Source organism: Triplophysa dalaica, chromosome 17 (genome assembly GCF_015846415.1).
Source record: "Triplophysa dalaica isolate WHDGS20190420 chromosome 17, ASM1584641v1, whole genome shotgun sequence".
Taxonomy (NCBI): domain Eukaryota; kingdom Metazoa; phylum Chordata; class Actinopteri; order Cypriniformes; family Nemacheilidae; genus Triplophysa; species Triplophysa dalaica.
In genome coordinates, this window is record NC_079558.1 from 3,729,105 (window position 1) to 3,754,225 (window position 25,121).

The 25,121-nt window shown below is 39.5% G+C and overlaps 1 protein-coding gene across 13 annotated transcripts in view; it reads right to left on the reverse strand.

The window, feature by feature from the left end:
* rbfox3a (RNA binding fox-1 homolog 3a) overlaps positions 1-25,121 on the reverse strand; it is a 398,996-nt gene that overhangs the window by 43,622 nt on the left and 330,253 nt on the right. For all 13 annotated transcript variants that reach the window (XM_056770690.1, XM_056770691.1, XM_056770695.1 and 10 more), the window contains one exon: positions 421-669. In XM_056770690.1, coding sequence (XP_056626668.1) covers positions 421-669 — 249 coding nt within the window. The remainder of the gene's footprint in view (positions 1-420; positions 670-25,121) is intronic.

A 25,121-nucleotide genomic window follows, 5' to 3' on the forward strand; every position in this document is an offset into this window, starting at 1 on the left:
GGTGACTGGTTTACTGGATGAAAAGAACATGAACGGTCCCTTCAATATAAATCAAGCAAAAAAAAACGAAGTGTAAAAATCCATAAAACATTACTGTTATTATTTTTACTTCAAGGAAACATTTTAATTGTTTATCATTTCTATTACAAATTTTTAGACTTTACTAAACTAGTCCCTTACAATTTTTTTGCTTGATTTGACATTTTCCTATATTATATATTTTGTGAGCACCACTATAGATATGTGCTTACACCCTTGTCGCACACCCAGTTCTCTTATTTTATAGCCCTTCAATATAAAATCTGACTCTGTGAAACCAAAATAAGATTAATAAGAATAAGAGAAATGAAAATGGGCCACAACAAAGACAGATATAGACAGTAAAAAACAAGTTGATTCCATTTGCTTTGCAGTACTCACTGGTAAGCTGTTAGTTCCTGTGAGAGAAGGCGTGTTGCTGTCAGTACCGGGCGGTTCGCTGTGCGTCTGTGTGGGTGTGTAGATGGTGAGGGCTGCCGCGTGCTCCGGGACCGTGCTGGGCCCCGTGTAGTCCTGCCCGGGATGAGCGTATTCACCGGGCAACCCGTTCTGAGGTGGAGGGGGCGGATACTGCGCAGGGGCGTACGGCTGAGCCATTGCTTCTGGGGGGGCTGGGGCCTCCTGGTTACCCTTTAAACAAAGAAAGAAGAAAACAGAGAGAGATTTACTATATTGTACCATTTCACTCTTACGTTTCTCATGCTAATCTACTCTCCCGGGCTTTTAAAGTACGACAATAATGCCCGCCTCGAGATGTGATAAGAGCGATTGTAGCATGTCTGTCTGCATCGTGATAACACATGAGAGGAGAGAAATGAGACCTAATCCGTGATAATGGCAGAACAACTTGAATGAGCTCTCTGCTTTGTGCCTGACAATCTGATAGTGAAGCCAGCACACCTACGTTCATCAAGATAAGACTCCGATATTAAAACTACTGATAGCGATGATACCCAAGCACGGATACAGGTGGAGAGCAGATCAGCACACTTATTAGCACGCTATTGCTTATAACTATAATGAACCTCTTGCATTTCAATCCTATTTTTCTTGTGTGGAACACACAAGGACAAAAAACTGAACTCATACAGAAAATGACAGTTCACAGATTACAATCCGCAAGGCAACACGAGGGTGAGGAAATACTAACATTTCTTGGCAAACTTTTCCCTTAAGCGAAGATAAAGTGCGATATTTCTTTGTTTTATCTCAGCAGGGTGGGTCGAGTGGGGCTCGGCTGGTGAACGGCTGTCTGGCCGCTATCATATCAGCTCTCAGGGAACATTAGAGGACTGCTTGATCATTACAAGGCAACAAACTTACTTTATAGAGCATCGCTCGATAGATTTGCAGACCGAGCGACAGGGTTCTAAATTGTTCTCTTGGCAAGCGGCATGTGCAAGATCAATTAACTGATAAATTTTTGATTATAACCTTTGATTTAAATTACAGGTTTCTAATACAAGCTGCCGTTTCCCCTTTTCTACCTCACGTTCTGTTTCGCTTCTTCTGTCCCACTCGTGCACTTTCTCTCTGTATCAGAGCTGGAATTAAACGAGTATCAACCCCCTCATTTAGGTTTCTGTGTGAAGGGCTGTCTTTCTTTCACTCGGTGTATCAGCATGTAAATGAATGTGCTTTTTCTTTCTTCTCATCCATTTCTCTCCATTGAAGAGGATGCAAATGAGATTCTTTTCTCTGTTGCTTTCCCATTCGTTTTGAATCACCGAAGAACACGGTGTTTTCTAATCTTATCAGTGAACATTAGCATGTGGCAGCGTGTCATTTCTCTCTCTTTCTCTGACAGGTGTCATCATTCGTGCGGGTGGTGATCGGCCTAGGGAGCATTCTAGGCGTGTACTCTTGAAGACTTCATGAAACCGTTTGATGAGCGCAGTTTTGTGTCTTGTGTTAACATATTTCCTACTGAGCCTTGAAGAGATCAAGCCATTAAAGAAAAACATCACAGCCATGAACCATTTTTTGCAACTTGCCATTTGGTTGCAGGTGATATTAACATTTTCATTATAGAACGCACCTGATTAGGTAAAATTCTGTGTAGTATAAGGGCATAAGGAGAAAAATATATAATATTTTATAATAATATATATATTTTTTATATATATTGATGTGCATATGTATTTAAATTATAAATGTATTCTTTTTTAAACAGATAAAAGAAAGCCATGTCAAGTTAGAGGCGGAGAGAAAAAGTTAATTTAAAGCATTTACACACCCTCAAGTTGGTTCATCTGTATGACTCTCTTTGTTCAGATGAACACAGGGAAAGATATTTAGAAGAATGCTTGCAACCAAACCAGTCTTGAACAGAATTGACCACCATAGTAGAAAGAAATTCTTTAAAATTCTTAAATTAATTTATTTGATCTGTTTAACACAAAAGAAGATATTTTGAAGAATGTAGGAAAGCAAACATTTCTGGGGCACTTTTGACTATCATTGTATTTTTTCCTGCAACGGTAGTCCATGGTGGCAAAGAACTGTTTAGTTGCAAGCATTCTTACAAATATCTTTCTTTGTACTGAACTGTCCCTTTAAATGTTAAAAGTACTCAACAAACCTACTGGATGCGGACAACCTCAAAGCTACAAAACGTAATTTCTGATTTTGTGGATGATCAATAGTGTTTATGCACGAGTGCATTGCGTTGGTACTACAGATGATTAGATGTTTTATTTTTTTGCGCATGTTAACAAATACTCACTGGGACAGAGTGCAGGTGTGTTTGTGTGCCGTTGTACGTGAGGTAATCTCCCAGGTAGTGTACTGTCTGTGTGCACGTGTTTGCAATGACAGATGACCCGACTAATCTCAGTGGTGAAACACTGATGTGTGTGTGTTTTTGCGTGCGTTTCTGTGTGTATATGTTTAGACAGATGAGGGCTACTCTGGGGCACAGTGCTGTTGTCAGCACAGGTGCAATTGGGTCATCAGTACAAAGTATGAGTGTGTTCCTGTAAATGCGTGTTTGTGTACTGTACGTGTCCGAATTTCACTATATAAAAGCTGCCTGCCCCCGGGGACTTAATATGAATGTATTAATCTCATACAAATTTAGGACCTTGGAATTTGACCCTTTCCAGAGAGCTCATGGCAAAGAGAGGCAATAACAAATTTGCTTGGTTAGTAGGATTCTTCTTCTCCTTAATAAATCAAACTCTGATGAGCTAAAAACACCAGGTACCCCGGTCACAAATTACTCCTTGTTTGAGAGTACACTTAACAAGTATTAGGTGCAGGCGACGAGAACCTCTCCCACAATAACTGCAAACATATTTCATCACATAGTTGGACAAGACGTGACTTATTAAAAGCAGAGGACTTGTTCTCATTAAGAAATAATGTGGAATGAAATAAAATCTGAATTTTGGTGTCAAAGCTGTATTGCAGTGGATAGTGATCCGGGGTGGCAGTATGACAAAAATCTTACAATATATCAGTATTTTTATAAAACGTGAATATGTAATATGTAGTTTTAATAATTTATTGACTCTTTTCTTGGAATATGATGAACACAAACCACAATCTGACTAATGATCATTAATGACTAAAAAAAGAGAAAAACTGATTTTCGTTCATCAGATACCATACAGCAGAATCTCTATTAGTTGACACTTTTCTTCTCTTGCATAGTACACCATCAAACTACTTTAGTGCCTGTGACATGCTATATATGCTATATAAGATCTGGCCCCATCTTTCTTTCCATTGTCCTATACTATAATAAAGCCTAACTGGTCTATAAATAAATTCAAGAAAAAAAGAAAATCTCAGCAGAATGTTGTTTCCAGTCCCTTCTGCCTTTCATCCAGTATCCATTAGAGAGGGCTGATGAAGAGCCATAGGAAACACAAAACCTTTCTTTTCCATTTCTACTTGATTGTTATTAAGTTTTTTCACTGACTAAGCAGCATCGGCAACGGCAGCTTTGGCCGGGGAGGGCCGCAGTTTAATGGGAACGGGGAGAAATGTATTAATGTAAATGTAGTGGAAACAATAAGAGGCCTGGCCATTGACATGTTGGCAAACAAATGAGGCCATCCTCTCAATTAGACTCAATGCTCCATTATCCAAATGAAAAACGCACTCGTCCGTAGCCAAACGTGCGATGGACAGATGTGAGAGGAAGAAAATAAGAAGAAAGCGGGGAAATTTTTATTACATCACAGTTCTGTCTGTTGCACGAGCATCTTAAAGTTCTCGCGCCCTGACACGATCCAAAGATGCGAGATCCTGATGCAACCATGTACAGTTAGGTTTTGATGAAACATGTACAGTTATATACACACACATACAGCCTGCACACGCAACTCCATCTGCATGGTGCCGAACTCAAGTTTTGACAAGTTCTATTGATTTGATGAGAATGGGTGTCTTTTTCTATCTACGTGCTCACCTATCGCCTGTCCATCTCTTTCATTCATCTACCTCAGTCCCTCTCTCTCATCCCCCTCTCATGTTGCACCACCCAAGCTGTGTCAGGCTGTGAAAAACAGAGGGGGAGTCGTGGCCTGGGGTGGATATTGTAATTCACTAAAACATTAAGAAGTATTGATGCACGCCCCCGACTCAACGGCCAGTGGGGTTGAGGGTTGCACAGCCTATAAACAGCAGATACGCCTGACAAGAAGAGGTGGTCTCCATTGTATCTTGGGGGTGGACAGAAAATATTGTGAGGTGATTTGGGCACTCAAATGCCTGTAAAGGCAGCAAAAAACTGTCGCTCTGAATAATGATATTATTGCGGTGTTGATTCCACTCTATGAAACATTCAGCGAGGTAAATGGATGAGTAAGCCACATTTTCTGAAGATAAGATGAGCACTAGAGTGCAGCTACCTGTGCATCTGGTGGGGTATGAGCTTGGTTGAAACAGTGATCTAGCTTCATGTTTTTCTATCCCTCGCACCTGCAAACTTCATAATGTGCAATGCGTAATAATGCCTCTGTGACAGACACCTGCGCAGAAGGTGTCTCTAAGCCCCATATCTAAACCCGGCAGACCCATGTTTTTCCTGTTTTCTCAGGGTGCATTAGTTTTTTTCCAAAGGTTAAGGGAGAATGACCTGAGAGAGCTGACGCCCGATTAGTTCCCATTAGATCTGCCTGTGGTCACAGAGAGCTTGAGTGATGACCTTAGCTTGTAAGGTACTTCACCGCAGCCGCCAAGCGGATGCACGGTAAAACTAAAGCTTTGGGAATGTCCGTCATCGCAGCGGTCAGAGAGTGACCGCTACATGATGTGAGGTTACGGAGAAATGAGAGCGAGAGATAAGAGAGGTAAGTTGTGGTGAGACGTTTGAAGTCATCTCGCTTGGAATGTTGAAAGAGATCCTTAGAAGCCCGGTGCTGTGCACTCCAGAGGTACAGAGAGGACTTCAGCACCACGGACAGCTCTCATTTTGTACTGACTGCAGGGGGAACTGAATGGAGAGTATCTGTAACTTCAGAGTTTTAAAGGGTCTGACTTGTGCTTCTATACACATTTTACCATACAGGTATGCATGAATCTGACACTTGGATCTTATTGGGTACTGATGCTGAACGGGTGTCAAATATGACCAAATTTTGTACCATTTATCGAAAAATACACTATAAAACACTACAAAACTGATTGGTTGTTTTAAATGTTAAAGTGTATTTAAATTGTCTTAAGAAGTACTTTTTATTTTACGTTTTGTCTTGTAAGTTGAGGGAACGTACCAAAAATAAGTAAAACAGTAAAAACGTGTAAGTTGATGTAAAACTATTTGTTGCAATGACTAATGATCACATATTTTTTTGAGTGAAATGATGATAATAAGGTCATTTCAATTATGTAATTTTAGCTTATTAAATCGAAATAACAACTCATCGCTAGACAAAATTCTTAATAGTAGTGTTAAAATGACATTTACAGCCGATTTGACTAAACCTAAAAATTAAAGGCAATGATACAGTTAACAAGAGTCGATTTATGCACTATATTGCAGTTTTGGATTGGTTTAAGATTTCACATGACTAAGCAGTACACGGTCAATAGGAAATAAGAAACTATTTTCACTTGTAAATGTGAAAACACGCAAAGAAATGGATGTACTGTAGATTTTCAATAGAAGATTGAAATCAATAGAGGTGGACAGTGGTAAAATATCTTTACTCAAGTTTTTAAATTTACTTCACTACATTTCATAAGCACATTTGTTGTATCTCAAATATTTCAGTCTAAAAAAATTACTACTTTGTTACTTTTAATTAAATAGTTTTACTTGAGTAAAAGCAAAAAAGATGAAAGAAAAACATTTATTTTGAAATCAGTAAAAAGAGTAAACACTCTGTACTGAAGTATGTACTTGTAAATGATTGAACAGTATGGAGGCCTACTAAAGTACAGTAAAAGTACTTCACTACTGTCCACCTCCGTTAATGAGAAACAAAAAGAATGTTCTTACTCTGCATTATTTGGTCAAAATGACAATACAATAAAACCGGTTCTATCAGTAACTTTAATTTGGTGTTAGAAATGGGGATAACTATTATGAAAAGTGTCATACCATACATAAAAATACATTTAGCATTATATGAAGCAGAGCCAAAACAAGCAGTTCATCCTTCATCTTACACGGACAGATTCTGAGTCGATCACTCTGAGCTAAGCAGAGAACAACGCAGGTCCGCGGAGGACTGTAGAAAAGCCACACGCTCTGCGGTTTGTTTTTGATAAACCTAAATCAGAAATTGATATTTAATCCAGATCTCCTCTGCGGCAGTGTTTATTTAATCAGTGCCCTTTCCACATCATTCTGTAGAATAGGACTCCTATAGCTTATAAACGTTAGAGACAGAGCAGAGAGAGTTCGAGCTTAAGGAGAAAAAGATCTCTGTCAATATAACTGAAGCCATGCCACTCTAAAAACATCCCTTGTCGTCAAATTGCACTGGTAAATGATTTCCGCAATGAGCTAAATGGTATTATCTGCCCCCCAACCCCTATTCCTTCCCCCTCACCAGCCTGTGAGCCCCAGCCAATACTCGCTAAATGAATTTATTTCTTTCCCAATAGGAAGAATGAGTGGGCCATCCAAGTCATTCAAGCCAAGAGTTAACCCTTACCGGTAGGGCCACAAACAGTTACCCCTAAGGCTTCAAGATGGATGACGACCATGATTGCCAAGAACTCAAAACCTTTCATCAATTTTAAAGGGAGGTTTTATGCGATTTTTTGATCAATGCTCTTGGCAAACACTTGAGAATGCTCGACACAAACATGGAAAGGAATATCATTCTCAGTGGAGCACATCACGGATGTACTGAGCTCCGGTTGAAGTTTGAGTTGTTTCGTGAGTGAATTTGACAGGCGTGTAAGTGACTGTCACAAGACCAGCAGGGATAGAAGACCGGCTACATCAAAGAACTACATTAACCCCGCCACGTAGCAGATTTCGGATATTTTTGCGAGAATTTATAACCTCACACATCAGTACACAAACACGCTTCCTCGTGTGCACACGTCGGCGTCATTGATTATAACGTTTCCGGAAAATCCACGGACTTATGGGACCTTTTTCTAATCAGGAACAGCACAATAAAAGCATCAAGCTATAAAAGCTATTTCTTATACTGTATGTAAATCTAAGCAGGACACTTTGCTGACCGTATGGTTTCTATTTGATGTACATGCACCACACACCATTAAATCCATAAAACCATTCAAAAGTCTGATAAAATCAAATACATCTAAAATAAAATTTGGTTTAATTGCTTAGATTTTCGCATATATTACATAATATTATAAACACACACGCACACACACACACGCACAATTATATTATATAGCATATTTTTATTGGTGTACCATTAATATCTTATTGATGCTTTGGCAATATTGCATGTAAAGCAATCATCCCAATAAATACTTTGAAATTGAAATTGAAGTTGAGCGAAGGGTGAATTTGGGCCGGTCGGGGCCAGCCGATATCGATCGACTCTCAGCGGAACGCTTCCATAGCCGCAGGCCTCATGCCACGCCTCTAGTCTGATTACTGAGAAGCACTCTGCTGGTGCAAATTGGATTGAAAAGCCCCTCCCAAGCGTACTTAGGAAATAATTTCCAAGGCCGGGCTCTCTCACGCTGGCCAAGCACAGGTCCTTCACGGGGTCCCGAGCGCTTCGGGCAGGGACCTGAGAAGTCGCATTACTGTATGTGCTGTTTGTTTGGGTCTGACTAGGATCCCCCCTATGGAACAGAGACGTAATCTGTTTTAATATGAGTCATAGGGTCCACTTCTGCCCCTCGGCTATTATGCCAATGCATTAATTCCGTTTACACATTCACGCGTACTCTCACTAGCTCTAGCTCTCCTTACAGTACGTGTTGTTGTGTGTGAATTCAAGTGTAAGAATGAGATTCGCTGCGGTTTAAGTCGTAAGCCCATAACAGCTGGTGGAAGAGTGGAATTTTGTCCTGTGAGTTACTTTGCGAACAAACATGTCCACAGGAGTGAGCAATATGCTATTAAATGCTTTGTTTTGCAGATGATAACATGCACTCTAGTGACACCAGTGTGCGATACGTGTGCGATACGCAGTGCAAATGACAGGGTTGGAGTTCAACAGAGGTACAAAGGTTTTCTGGGTGAGAGAGAAAACTGTGGCTAATAACCACCTAGAGAACGGTTTCCTTCTATTTTGGCCAAGCTAAATAAAACTGTCCTAACCACGTGTCCCAAAGGAACGTTTTAATGCTTTAAGGTTAAGTTTTAAAGACTCACTGAAGTGCAATGTAATGTGCTGCTTTGTTTGATGCACTGATGCAATTTCCAGTGAAAAAGGAAGTTAGGGTGGGATATACATTAAGTGGCCCTTCCCATTTTAAAATAGACGATAGAATTCAGTTTACAGTACAGGGAATAACAACCTGGAATCTTATGAGAAGCTTCAGTGCAGAACGATGTCATAAGCATCTTTGATCCGTATTGGCGGACGGAAAATGCTAATTTTGACAATGTTTTATGGCACACTAGTTATAGAAGTCTAATGTTAACATATTTAAACATTTCTATTTTACATTTCATTTTTTTTTCGTTAACACCATGTCTACACAGGCCGCATCGTGCCTAGTATGGACACAATTTTAAATTATAATAGGCTCTAATGCGTTCTATTGTCTCTTGACGCGTCAAATCGCGCTGCATGTACACAGGGGGCTAGACATTTTCATAATAAGAACAAACTGTTGGCATACGATGAATGTAGATGTAGGTCTGATAAAAAAATTAATAAAAAAATGTGGTCATGGAAAACTGATACGAGGAATGTGTGATTTAAGACTTTTGGAATCTTCTAAAATAGTTCATGACATTATAGATATCTTTTCAAAAGTTTAGTGACATATAAGAGATTTTTGGGGCTTTTTTCTCAGCAAAGGCAAGATTTTCCCTTCACTTTTCACTTCTGTCTGGAAAAAAATGTTGAGATCTCATTTATGATGTTTCTTTCCAACAGAATGACACGACAAGTTTCCATCATTATTTTTCGTCTGCACTGAACTCAGAACTGATGTGATGTTGAATAAACAACAGGATTTGCGACCAATGAGATTTCACCGAAGGCGGTGGCTTCCCAGTATGATGCATAAATCAAAAGAAGAAAAGTCTTGTCACGCCTGGTTACAACAAAACTCTCAACATGGAAGATGCAGGCATTATTGGCCTATCATGTAACACCAGCTTAAAACATACCGTATTGACAAGTGGGATACAAACTCTTAGACACTAACATCCCCTTAATGTACAGACATCCACACGAATGCACATATTAAGACACAGCTAGAATCACACATACATACACACTCTCAAAGATCCTTTTGCCTCTGTAAAGCCCTGTGGTGGTGTCTACAAGAGAACATCTTAGATATTCAGAGATTCAACATTAAAGACAGCTCTCTCTCCCCCCTCTCTCTCTCTCGCTCGCTTCATTTCTCCATCCCAATTGGTATAATGTGAGGATCTACCATCGCACCCACAGGACCCAACACGTGTCTTTTTGCCCCCTTAAGCTCTCCCAGTCAAAGACTAATACGGGGGCAGAGAGGAACTTCAAAAGCAGTAAACAACTACTTTTCATATATTCCTCCCTCGGAGCTAGTGTAGATCATAATACATAAATAAGCAGTTTTTTATATTCTTTGAACTTCAATAAGAGCAACAATCTGGGATATTTAATCAAAAGAAGTACAAAATGGTTTTGTGTTAATCGAGAAGAATTTTCAATGGTATTAAAGAACCACACAGGTTTTTGCCTAATGCACGGAAGAGTGTCAGAATGCAATAGCATAAGCACTTCATTTAGCGCATTTGGCGTAAACAGGAAGTGTATCCTTTTTTGTTGTCATTAATATTGATAGTTATCTCCAGACTTCGGACGGAAAGAGACACAGAGGGACCATTTTCCCAAAACACAGCAGACATTTAGTCAGTAAACAAAAATATTGGCGGTCTAGTAGGATTTATTTTAATTAGACAAATCACACCATTTCCATTGCACTTGCCGTTCAGTTTTCTGCTTTCCCATCCCTCGCTCAAACTGTGAAGATCTCGCTAATCGTAAACTCGTGGGGACGATCGCTCCGAATGAGAAACATACCGTTTAAAAAAGTTTGTCTTATCTCGAATACAAACATAAAAAGCTGATGTAGTGAAAACGTGAAGATCACTTAGTTCTGTTTTAGCCACCGTAGTGCCTCGAAAGGTAGGTGCGAGCGTTCGGGTGAGCCATTGGTTGCAATTCGCAAACTTAACGCTAGATGCCGCTAAATTACATACTTAACCTTTAATAGGACAGTTCACAAAATAAATAAAAAATCCCCTTCTCTACATCCTTCTTTTGTGGAATACATAAGATGACGTTTATCAGAAATTGTGTGTGTGTGTGTGTGTGTGGAGGGGGGCTGTGGGGAAAAGGGTAGTAGAGAAGAGAAATGAGGTTGCAAGGCTCATCACCATGTCTATATCTGTCATCTTGACATGGATATAATTCCACCCATAATTTTAACCTGTCAGATCTGTCAACACGGTTACGTTATACAAGGTGGCGTTAAACATGTAGTTGCATGTGAGTTTATGCACATACGCATTTTAGCAAACTGGTTGAAGTCTGAAGTCCAGCTTTTCCGTTTTTCTTTCTCTTTTCTTTCCCTCTATATGACCTACCAAGACCCAATCTGAGTCTCATAATACCACTGTAATACATTTTGTCCCCTGACAACAGTTTTTAATAACTTTTATTAATTAGGGCTGTCCTATGGCCTGTCAGCTGGAATATTATTTCATTCAGGGACCATTAGGCTGTTGTGTTGCCCCTGTGAAGTGTGTGTGTGTGAGTAAAACAGAGCAAATCCGCTTTAGTGAGTGACGTCAACATGCATAACTCCTGAAGTGACAGCAATGCGTTAATGCGTATATCAACTGTATATATACACAGACATCCAGACGTACTTTATGCACCGTACATTAGATATGCATGTGGGTTTAATTATGTTTATGAATCTGATAGTTCTTACTCTAAAATTTGATTGGACGAGCCACATCTGAAGCTAATAAAACTCAAACAGTTAAGTCCAGTTCACAACAAGGACAATAATGATAAATATAAAATGGTTCTAAATAAAAATTATATATTATATACAGTCATGGAAAAAAATGAAGAGACCAGAACAAAGTTTAATTTAATGATTTCTAGATGTATTGGTCACTCCTGTCAAGTGTCTGTTGAATTTTAACTAAATCAAATCATCAAAACCAAGTAATATGAAAGCAATGTGAAAGACAAATGAAAACTGTGACAAAAATCGAGGTTATACATGGTTACACATAAAAAAAGACTTATTTATATTTTCCCAAATACACATATAGAATATTACTGTTGCATTGCTTAAATGAGAATATAAACTTGTTTTCTTTGCAGTATTTGAGGTCTGACAAAAAAAGGTATCTTTTCTGTTATTTTGACCTGTTTCTCCAAGTTTCATTTTCTGCAAATAAATGCAAATAGAAACAATATTTTTAATTAGAAATTTGGCAGATATATTGCTAGTTCATTGAATTAAACAAAAATGATACTTTTATTTAAACACAAACCTATAAATAGCACATTTAGAAAACATCCATGTTTTTTTTTATGGTTTTCCGTAGCTGTATATGTAGCAGAAACCGTTTTCTGACCATGCCATAAAAAAAGAAAGGTTGATGGTTTTACCCTATTTCATTGTGATTTTATAAGAGTGAATGGTGCTTTCTAAAAAATGCATGGTTATGTTAAACTCAGCGTTGGGTCAAAAGTGGAGATCCCCAACTTTTGGATTAATTTAACCCTTAAATGTTTATTTTTAACCTAACAAATGTTTAAACAACAAGGCATAGGTATTGTTTTTTATAACACATTGTTTGGGTCTGTCCCATTTTGTCCTGATTCTGGGTTTACAATAACCAATATAATTTTTGAGCAGAGACTCATTGTACTCATTGTCAGATTGTATCAAAAATAAAATCACTGTAATGCACAGCTTCGGGTGATTTATTGCTTTCACATGCATCATAAAAGTACGCCTCGTAATTAACGAAACACAAACTTTCCCTAATGCGAACACCACCCCATTTCAGGTAGTATCCCCTAATGAAATAAACCTCTCTTTCTGAAGATCCAACATGCTCGCGGTGTAATCACAATGTGCTCCAAGCTCTCGTGTCTGTTCCTCTGGCTGATGTAAATTTCTCACAGTGCTCATCGTTGCAATGTTTGAGTAACTCTGTAATTGAACCGGCGAACAAGAAAACACATCATCTGCAACAAGGAGGGATTTAACGAGATGCCGCGAGCCTTCCTCACCTCAGTGGTATCAGACGTGGTTCTGCTCTACAAGAAATCACTTGCAATAAGAAGATTTGCAGGCATTATATTCTTGACGGGAAGTGGATCTGATGGTCTTAGAACACAGGACGGTCTGTGCCGCACCGCAGGGGATAAACTGTCCCGGAACACTAAATTGGTATCAATGACAGGGCATGGTGTAATGAGAACTTCTGGCTTCTAAACCGTCCCGAAGTTCACATCATTCTGTGGTTCTTTCAACTGAGTGAACCGTTGAAAGTAAGCTAGTTGAAAATCTCGAGGAGTCATATTGTATACTGTGTACGAATTACAGTTAACAATGATTCTTTATCGCATTTTAAGGTGAAGTGTGACATTTCTGAAACACTACCATCTAAAATGGCAGATATAATGATGTTTTGAAAAAACGATGTATAACCTAATGTTTCTTATACATATCTCTGCAGTTGAGGAAAATACACACCTCACCTGCAAACGTGTGTCGCTTTTCCAAGGTTTCGGTTGTGAATGAAGCACACTCGAGTCTTATGAGTGTGTATGCGCGTTACTGGTTGTTGTCCTGGACGCATTGTGCTAAAGGACATGCAGGGGAATCTAATTTAACAGATGACTGAGTTGCGAGCAGCCAATGTTCCTAGGCGCACACACAGACGAATACACTCACATACATCCACAAACACTGACCAAAGCCTTTGGAAACCAGACCCTGAGGGAACGAGTGGTAGACCCCAAATTCCAGACCAAAGACCGCATGAAACCGTTTCAGTCTCGGGTGAGCCGATCACAAGTGGTAAGGAGAGACAGTTGCCTTTTATTAACATGCGTCCGCATGTCGTGTCACCACAAAATCATGATAAGATTTGGACGGCGAGGTCTCCGATTTCATGACTACATGACTACAGTCATGTTGTGACGGCTTGTTAATAAAACACAACGAAAAAGCACAAAAGACCCTATAGACGCTCTCAGCAACAACGACATTAACAAATATTGTGCTGCCCAAACTTAACTTCCGGAAGACCTCCGAAAAGTATCAATAACTGTTGAGTAGTTAAAATTTTGTTGAATACAATGACTATATAATAAAATATTTAAATACATTAATATTAATGTGAAATAAATGTAAAATAAGTGGTTATATTACAACCAAACGAAAACCAGAAGTTAACTTCGGGTCAGGCGCGTTAAACCGCCTTTAAAAATTTTGATGTCAAGATGTAAACAGCAATGGTCCTGTTTAATTGATTTATTTCACATATGTAATTACGTCTTAAAGGATTTTGATGAATGTTTTATTGGTTGTATTTTGTTCAAACATCTGTGTTGTGTTAAAGACTGAAAAGAAAAGATTCTGGGGAAAAAAGGAAAGCTTGTGGATCAGTGTTGTTTACATCTGGGTTTCCCTTAATATTCATTCTCTTAAAGAACGTTACATGATGTTTCTCTTCATTTTTTTTTTTTAAATGAATAAAAACTAAATACAAATATATTTCACACGAGTCTCATCTCTATGTCTCCTCTAGTCTCATAAAATGTCTCAACAATATTTCAAATTATTTTTTCTGATTTCATAAGATACCTAGTTTGTGATCGAAACTCAAACATTTCCAGTTCTTCCAAAACTAAATTATCCGAGCTTGTGACTGAATAACCCAGAAAAAGAGTTGCATATCCAAAGCCAACTGAGAGAGAGAACAGAAAAAAGAGACAGAGGACTACAGAGGGTGAGAGACAGTCTGAGGTGTAGAGAGTATTGGAGGGATGAAACAGGAGACAGTAAAGTAAAGCAGAGCTGCTTGTAATTCCGGGCGAGTCTACGGTCGGGCTGGTCGCAGCTCCCACTAGACCTGCTACATGATATTCACTAACCCCAGTAACAATGGCAAACATATGTAAATCAGACACAGTGCCGGATCCAATCAGGGCTCATCACAAAGCCACTGACACACACTTCACAGACAGCGAGGGCCACAGATCCGTCTCGCTCTCTGCCCGTCTGCGACCCGTTTCGGTGCAACATCCCGCCGCTTTGTTTGCGCGTTTGATGTCTTACGTTCCCTGACATTCTCACAATTACGTCTTTCTTTTCATTCCCACTTTCTTTTCTTTCGGCGACCGAGAGAAAATGAACGGTAGCATCTTAGGACAGCTGAGGCTAATTAAATTGCTTATCGATTCTAATTATAGAGATTTCTGCGAGCGGTCAAAGCACATTTTCCAAACATACATTGAAAATGGCTTTGTTATCCGTGTTGCGTTCTTGCTTCAGTTTCAGAACGCAGAGGAAAGAAGTACAAGCTATCAATACTAATGATCCATGAATCTCATCTCCTTAATGAAAGGGGTGACTAACTAAATCCATCGTTCGAAAACTTTCCCCGGCAAAACAATCGCGCCAACGAGGGCCGGCAGGCATGAATGGACGGCCAGAGCGATTTGAGGGGTAACGGATGGATGGCATGATGGAGTAATGGGGAAGGCAGATCGCATGCAGACGGTCGTTTGAAAGAGAAAGAATGACGTCTGGTCTCTATGACACATTCGTCTTCCGTAACAGAGAGAATGGTCTTGGAGAGAGAGGGGATGGGGGTTAGAGATCGATACATTGATAGAGTTCAGTCAAACAGGCTTCTGCGCTGACCGTTGATGGTTAACAGTTATATGTGTCTGATTAAAAGAAGTGAGTCCGGTTTATAGCTGGACTGGGAGCTGCTGATGAGGTGTAATTTGGAATACGATCATTGATGCACTTACGCTGCTTATTAAACGCATTAACTTCAGTGTTCCTGAAAATAACCAAAGTCTACAAGCTTATCTTTGTGAAAAAGTGTTGTGGTGAAAAGTCCAGGCTAGACCAGCGGTTGCTCGAAAAAAAAGATTAAAGGACTAGTGAGTCATTTTTTGAGGATCTATTGTCAGAAATGAAATGTCTTGAGGGATATAAAGACCTCACATAATGAAGCTTTATGTTTTATTACCCTAGAATGAGCTATTTCTATCAACATATACCGCGGGTCCCTTACATGGAATCCGCCATGTTGTTTCCACAGTAGAGCGTTTCGTACATACGTTATCTCCTTCGGCAAAGAAGTGAAAATGTAACAACATCTTAGTGTCGTGTCAGCCACCGTAGTGCTTCGAAACGGAGGAGTGGAGTGAGCTGTTGGTTGCAATTTACAACCTCACAGCTAGATGTCTCTAAATTTCATACACCTTTAAGCAAGGTTTTAAGCTGTTTACATTTGTTTATATTTACTCAGTTGGCAGATGCTTCTATCTAAAGCTAACACAATGCTCTACAGGTTGCGCTACAGAAAGACTACACAAAAACTATGGCAGGTGCAACATTTTCTCAACATTTTGGTCTCATCAGACCTGTATGCCTTGTATCATCTACAGACCTAAAAGTTCTGTCTTCTGTTTAACTTCTGATGGCCCCAGAAGATTCAGGCCATGAGGGAGAAACTGTAGACTAGATGTGCGTTTGATGTTTAACCTGAAAAAAGTCTGCTGGAATCTCATCACACATCTACTTTATGTTCTGAAGATGTTCTGAAGAATGCACTCATCGGTGAATACCACAGCCGCCTTCCTCTCTCTCAAACCTCTCTCCCTCCTCCATTCTCTCTGTACAGTATCTCTCTCTCTCCGTTTCGCATTTCTCATCTCTCTCACTCTCTATGGCCCTCGGTCCTTATTAAAGGTGATTCCCGGGCGTGAAGAGTCGCCGGCAGGGCCGTGGCCACCTCTTTAATGGAGACAAGCTGGTAAATCTTTCATGCTTTAAGACCGTTTCATTGTAAAAGGGGACCGGCTGCAGCATGATAACAATGGTGCATTATTCATAGGGTTCTAGGGCTCTCAGACGGCCTAAAGCTGACTTTTCCCTCTTCTGCTGGAGGGATTGTGTGTGTTTGAGAGACAGACAGAATAAAGAGAGAGAATAAAAACACAGAAATGCAATGAAAGGGACCTTGCAATCATCTGTACCTAAACCAAGCCATATTTCTTTTCCCAGACGAAATTACATCATCCTATAGTGATAATGGACAAATATAACCATCATTTATTTGAATTGAAATCTATATACAAAACATATCTACAATGCAACGTTTACAACATTTTTCCAGCTTTTGACATTCAAGTTTTGACTTGAATACTAAACCAGATCTACAGTATTAATTCATCTGACACAACATTAAATGATCATGTTCAAATATAAGAAAAAACAAAGATGATAGTCTGATATTGCCAAAGGCAAGTTTGTCTCTTTCCGTCTACCAAAACATTATAAATGTATTTAAGAGACAGTTCACTCAAAAAATTCCGTCTTCATTAACTCAAGTTGTCCCAAATCTGTATACATTCTTTGTTCTGATGGTCACAGGAAGAATGCTTGTAACCATACAGTTCTTGACCACCATTGACTACCGCTGTAGGAAAAATGTCTTCGCAAATTTTGTCGTTCTGTTGAACACAAAAGAAGATATTTTGAAGAATGTCAGAAAGCAAACTCTTCTGGGGCACTTTTGACTTCCATTGTAATTTTTCCTGCTATGGTAGTCATTGGTGGTCAAGAACTGTTTGGTTCCAAGATTTTTGGGTGAACAGTCGCAAATATGAGTTATGTTTGGTAACAAGTTATTATTTACACATTTCACAACCAATGCATTAGAATCAACCCACACCACTTCCGTCACGACTGTCCACCATTCTTTAAAAGGCATCGTCCATGCTACACTGATGAAAAGAGAAGCCTAAAGAAAGTCGAAGCTAAACTAATCACCAAAGTTGAGCCGAGGAGAATGGCGGTAAAGGGAGGAATGATTCACTCCGGTTTAAACGTTTTAATTGGATCAAGAGGGCTGCACCTGGTCTCAATGTCTGGTTTGCACCAATCCATGTTGATCAATGGCTCAGTGGAGCTGCGAGCTTGGCTTTGGGAGTTGGATGCAAATGACAAGCTTTAAAGTCCTGGGCCACCTCTCCCAGATCAATTTATTAATAGCCTGATCTCGTTTTCCTAAAGGCAATCCTCATTTTCCAATAGCTTGCTATGGAGGTGCTCGTTCATGCGGGTAGATGGAAAGCACCTATACACCATGTACATATGTGGTTGCGTGATCTTATATTTGCTGGAGGAACTGCATTGCATTTAGTCAATTCAATTCAAATTGATTTCTATAGTTTGTTCCACACTTTTGCAAAGCAACTTTACATACAAAAAGACTGACATGTAAGTAAAGAAAAATACAGGAAACACGGAATAGATGGTTTTATTGTATTTACGCTTAGACATACTACATAATCCTGTCTATATTCTTAATTTATAATGTTTCAAATTACACCGTGTCTATACCGGACGTGACTGGTGCAATGCGATACGACAAAAGACAACAGAAACTCATTAGAACCCATAATAACGAAACATTTTGTCCACATTGGATGCAGCACGGCGCGATGCGACAAACCAATCATGTCGCGTCAGTTGTGTCCGGTGTAGACACACTGTTGGCTTCAGTTTTGGCAATATCAAAGATAAAAGCATACAGTCTTAACATATACACTTAATCATTGGTTATTTATATTTTATCCACATTTTAGAACAATAGTAAACCCACCAAAACTATGCAATAACGCAATTGTAGAATTATGTTGTGACTAAAATCTAAAATATATATTTTAGCATCTGTAAAATAATCTTGTTGCCTACAATTTGCAAATTTATACCCTTGCCATTTTAAATATTTGTTTGAATTAAAATGTAGTATTAATATGTAGTATTAAACAAAACGAAACAAAACACAATAGGGTTTGTGTTGCATGTTTAGTTAAGCATGAATGTTTAATAAGCACAAAAGGACGTGGGAGTAAAGAACATGCAGTGTCTTTGATTTGGAAATGCTGTTTTTCATTGATATTAAATTGAATGTGTTGTACGCTGAAGGTACAACCGTCTTATCTGAGTTGGTTGAGTTGAAAGGGTCTGGGCTTCCAGGGAAATCCATGTTTCTTTTCAAGGCTGAGTATATAGATTACACTCACTGAGCCTCGCTGCACGGGGGGAGGATTGTATTTTTTCTTCCCCGATTGTGATTTCTGGAGAGCGCTTATCTGTGCACTACGAGAGGAGAGGCGAAGAGAGAGTGTAGCACAGTCTGTTTCCCAGCATTCCCTGATCCAGAACCGTGCCGGCGCTTATCGATGTCACTACCGAACACGGCTACGCTGCTCCGGGCACCTGCTTTACTCCAGGCAGTGGGGGGTGATTGAGGGGTGGAGCTGGCAATGCCCTCAAAACTCAGAGATAACAGAAAGAAAGAGAGCCAGGGAAGGAGTCCAAACACATTCAGCTCCCCATTGCTTTTCTCTGCCCATGATCTACTCCCCGTATGAGCAACCCTCTCCCACCTGCAGCCGGAATGCGGATACAGATCTGGGCAGCGCCACCGGGGTTGAAGGTCAGCTTTTAATTGAGTGTGCAGAGGAGATGGAGAGCAGAGAGGCGGTCTATCATTCCCTCAGCCACGAATGGGAATTCACCTGGGGTCGGGAATACTGACGACGGCGCAATTGCAAGGAAGACTTGCTAATACGAAGTGTAACACGTGAACACATGAAAATCAACCCATCACTATGTCCTTTGACCACAACTAACTAATACGAAACCTGTCGCTTCTCTCCGCACAATTCATCACGTCGGATGTTCACATCCTTAAAGGTCAATCGAAGTCATAAAGGAGGAAAATATGCTTGGTGTAACTTTTTCCCCCTTACAGTTTTTCCTCATCTTTTTTTTCTAACCTTATCATACAAACACAACCCAGACCGACCTGCGTGGGGCTTTGGAGGCGGGCTTTCAAAATATGATTGATAGCTACAATTACGAAAGCCAACAAGTTTCATTTCATCAGACACTTAGTGCCTCGAACCCCACAAACAAGCCTCAGATTCATAAGCGCAGTCAGATGCAAGATGCAGTGCACAATTTTAGACCGAGATAAAGCGTCGGGGAAGGTTTCGCATGTTCGCAAATCTCATAATTAAGTCAGGATATAACAAATTACAGATTTAAGACGAGCCTTGCCAAATGTAAGCAGAGATTGAAATTCATCTCCCACCATCTCATTACATCGTAAAAGTGATGAGAAGGTTGCTTCTGCATTTGCATAGACGCCGGGAAGAGCCTCTTTCACCATCATTAGCCATTCCATCTTGTGCTAAATCTATAGTCGCTCTGAATTTTTTAAGAGATAGAAACAGAGAAACCGGCGGAGGCTACAAGAATTAAACCAGCTTACATATGTTAATGCTGTCCGACATCCTCGGAGAGCCACATTTCAAAGAGATTTTGAAAGACGTGTGGGGAAATCATCGCGATAAATAAGAAAAAGGGTAATTGCGAAGGTACAAAATGGAAACGAGCGAGCGGGCGATGGGAAGACAGTGAGGGAGAGCGGCTAAGACAGACTCTAAACGCTAGCTGCTGTCAGTGGAAAGTGCAGCGTTTGTGGTTCGATCCAGCCTTCCTCTGCCACTAATGACTGTCAACATGGTGAGAGAGGCTCTGAAGGAAGAGAAAATTACTGGCTGAAAAGCAATTGACTGATCCCCATCATTTCTCAGGGAAGCAGTGACCTGTGAATATTTCATTATGGGGAAAAGTCATGCGGTCCATACCAATGCTTCTGGCCGAGGAGAGCGGGGGGATGAGCTTAAACGCCGGCCCCGATTCCCCTTCCCCCTGAGCCGTGTCACCAGCAGGTAAGAAACGGCTCTGGAGTCTTACGCTGTGGCAATAAACTAGCACTTTTCCCCTATTTATAGCAAAGCGACCAGCAGCGCAAGGCAAGACTGCAGATCCAGGGACAGCGTCAGCAGCAGGAGTTTAAGGTGTTGCAACATCAGTGTAGCTTTCATAATGGTTTCGTCTTACCTGAGCCTTAATTCAACCCAAACTGGGCCAAAAGCATTTTCTCATTATCAGATTGACCTTAAGACAATGAACAATAATTAAATGAAAATCCTTAATTGAATGAAAGTCCATTAAGTATCAACTTAGTCTCATCTCTTCAAGAGGGAAAAACATAAGAAAGTAAAGAAATCTAAAATTACTGTGTAAAACAAAAAATTTAGTCTAACATTTTAAAGTTTATAGTAAAGTCTCATACGTACGATTGCGAATTTTGGTAAATCTTGGCAAATCAGAGCACAGTTTGAAAAGCTGAAACCTCTTCTTAAACTCTTAGGAGAGACATGACATTTAGAATTCAAACTGAGATATGAAAGGGATGGTTCACCCAAAAATGAAAACGCTCACTCTCTGTCATTTCAAAACTTTTGAAGAATGTTGGTAACCAAACAACGGCGATACCCATTCACTTGCATCGGTTTTGTGTCCAAACAATAGAAGTCAATAGGTATCGCCATTGTTCGGTTATCAACATTCTTCAAAACATTTTCTTTTGTGTTCTCCGGAAGAAAGTAAGTCATGCAAGTTTGAAATGAAATCTGGGCGAGTACATGATGGGTCTCTTTTTGGGTCCCTTTAAGATCTCATTTGTGATTTCTCTTTCTCATGGCTTTGTCTAATATCACTCAAACTACAATATTAAGACCACCCTATTTTTCCACTTTATTAATGACCCTATTAAGCACAACGTATGATGAAAACTTGGCAAAGCATCTCGATTCACGTCTCCGTACTTAGAAGCTACACTAAAACCTAATTAGAGCTAATTTGACCAGTTGTCCTCTGGTGGTACAAAAGTGCTGAAACAGGGAGAGCGGAGTGGGAAAAAGTGCACACAGGCACAAATACCTCATTTTCAGACATTGCTAAATACATCCAGGCTGCCAGAGACTATCGATGAGTGGAGACCGAGACAGATGGATTTGACGGCCCTTTCATAAGCAAAAGATCAACAAGATCAATGGCGCGTTTTGTACATGCCACAAGCTAAATACACAGCCGCGCTTAACCTTCAAAAGTTCACACAAACTCGTGTGACATGGAGAAGGATGGCTTGCGGTTAAGGATTTGCTTCGAGAGACGCATGTAGTTTGAAGTGAGGGAGAAGGTAAACAAGTACAGTATGCTGTAAATTTAGCAAATACAAATGCCACAGATACAATGATTTTTTCAAATGAATAATAATTGGACTTTTTTATTATTTCATTTGTTAATTTGTCTCAAAATCAAAAAATAAAATTGAGCTATTTTCAGAATACAGTAGCTCAATTGTTAGAGTATTGTTTTAAAAACACAAAGATCATGGGTTCGAGTCCTAGGGAACCCATTCAAATAAAAAAGGTGAATGCATTAGGTAATATAAAAACGTCTGCCAAATACATGTACATAAAGTAAATATAAAAGTATTATACTTTAAATAATGAATTCAAATATCAGACATTACGGTACAAATCTAAGACATCCTTGTAAATTAATTATTTAGTTTTAAATACTCCAATAAATGATTTCACGTTCTCGGTAGCTTTTTCCGTTTGTGTTATTCTATTCCCTTGAAGTGATTACTGAAAATGTTCAACCAAATATGAAAGTTGAAAAACCTGTATGAATTTCTTTCTTCCGCACAACACATCAGAAGATATTTAGTGAAATGTTGTTAACTAGCCCCCATTCACTTGCATTGGTTTGGTGTCCATGCATTAAAAGTGAATGGGGTCCAGTGCTGTCCGGTTACCAGCTTTCTTCAAAATATCTTCTTTTGTGTTCTGCGGAAGAAAGAAAGTCATAAAGGTTTGAAATGACAAAAAGCTCAGTACTAGATGACAGCATTTTCATTTTTGGGTAACTATCATTTTAATGATGAGTACTGAGAACAAAGCAAAACAATAAACAAAAGCCCTCTGCAGGACACTATAGGCATGGAAATGGTCGATTTTTTTCTGTGTCATAAAGCCATCTCCCAGGCGACTGAGAAAAGATTTAATGTTAAACATTCACTGAAGATATTTAATGTACCAGTTATATTGCATATAAAATATATATACCATAGACACTTCTCGGGAAAATTAAGAATTAATGGTTAATTAAAAGATGTCAGCAAATTTTAATAGTAGAAAAGGAGAAGCTACTAAATAAATCATGTCAGCGATTGAACAGACACAATTAATCCGTGACAGCTCGAGAAATTATATTTTCAGTGTGATTGATGGCTCTGTTAAACTAATGTTGAATGAAAGCTTATTACAACTGAAAAATCAGCATTAATAATGTACCAAATCTCAGCAGCTTTACTGTCCGATGAGCTTTTTCAGCTTTGGCACAATTGCGTGAGCTAATAAGGATGCACCTGAAATCTATGGAGACTTTTTATTATTGACTTGAATTTAAATTGAATGCAAAACAGCAGTGTGGGACTGATCATTCTTTTTTCTTTCCTTCTTTTTCACATGTGTCAAACAGAGGACATGGAGTTGGGTGGGGGTAGGAAGTACTGACCCCACCAAAAAAGGAAACGAAAGCATAAAAAATACATACAGATATTTGATCAAACACCTGTTATTTTCATCACAAAAATGAGCCACGATTGTACCAAATGTTAATACTGTTACTTACTGAACAAATCAAAAGCAAATTGTGTGATCTGCACAAATCTTTGAAACCAAATTATTCACGCTCCCAGCTAGCTGTCAAACAAATCCGAATTGTATATGAAAAGACTATAACCTTAAATATCTCTGTTTGTTTCTCCACTGGCTCACATGTTCACACACAGCAACAGACGTATGCACACATGTGCCCGTATGCACACACACGGAGAACACACACGCACGCTTTCAGTTCCTGTAAGATATACTTCTTAATCAGCAGGATATATGTGAGCAAATGAATGGCTGAGTGAGAGAAAATTCAGCGAGGGAAGTATCAATTATTCAAAAGAGAACATTTTGCACTTATTACTTAACTAAATCCAGCGGCTCCAATGACAGCTTACGGGAATGAATCATTTTTGTCCGAGGGCTCCTTGCAAGCTGCACCCCGTACCTTTCGACCCCCCACACATGCAGATAAACACACATGCATACACAACAATACCTTGAGCAGCAGTGTCATATCTATGAATCACCCACAGATGGCGCTAAAGTGCCCGACCTCACATGGTCAGCGCAGGGTATTAAATAAAATCTGCAGTGCTGCACGTAACGTCCCTACTAAGTGATCCACCACGGTGTCTAGTTAGGATACCTATAACAGTATAGTATTCTTGTCAGTGTGCTTCTGGATTAAAAGTGAATCGGTGACTTTCTTTATGTTGTGAAACTGTAGAGAAGGAATTGTGAAGAATATATGCTAGTCTTTTTTCCCCATTTAGCTGAAAGTGCATTCTGCAATTCCACCAAACAAAGTCAAATCTAGGGTCGCAGAATTTAAGACGAATTATATTGTGTGAATTAGTGATAATAATTCTGAATCACATTAAATAAAATTCACAATCTCATCGTCTATAAGGTAAAACAAACGTTTAACCACCATTGATCTGGGAGCTTCAAGAACCTTCCCGCATCTTCAATCATCTAGTTTACGCATAAATAACAGTATTGCGGTACACCTAACATTGTTGGATCCTGTATGATAAATTGCTTGGGCTTTTCCTCATTTGTAAGGCGCTTTGGATAACTGCGTAATTAGATTAGATGTAAATGTAATGTGAATGAGTGAAACTTCAATGCTCGAAGCCTTCAGACATCAAGTCTCTCATCCACGGCTTGCTGGCCGAGCACCAAGGTCAGAAATAGATGCACGCTTCATACTGCGCGTTCACAGTGTACTTTGGAATTGCACAAAGCAGGAAAAGGTAACAGATTGTCCGAATGGCTTGTTGCCTGTACATAAAATCTATTTTTTCTCTCCCGTGGCTCAGTCACAGCCGGACGAAGCCACCTCCCATTCTGCACACTAAGGTGGCTGCCACCCATAAAACAAATGAGAAAAAAAATTGCCTTCCTTTCCCCGTTTCCACCTTTGTCACTTCTTCCCAATAATATTTGTCAGCCCTTAAGGTTCCTGAAGTGGAAAATGGACTTTATTTTTATGATGTGGCAAATTAAAAAACTTCTGAGCTCCAGTCCATTTCACAGGAGGCTCTCCACGGTAACTAGCGTAGCCATGGTGATGAGATGTTACCCCCCCTCCCTTTGTCGTGTCTCAGCTCACTAAAACCTAGAGTT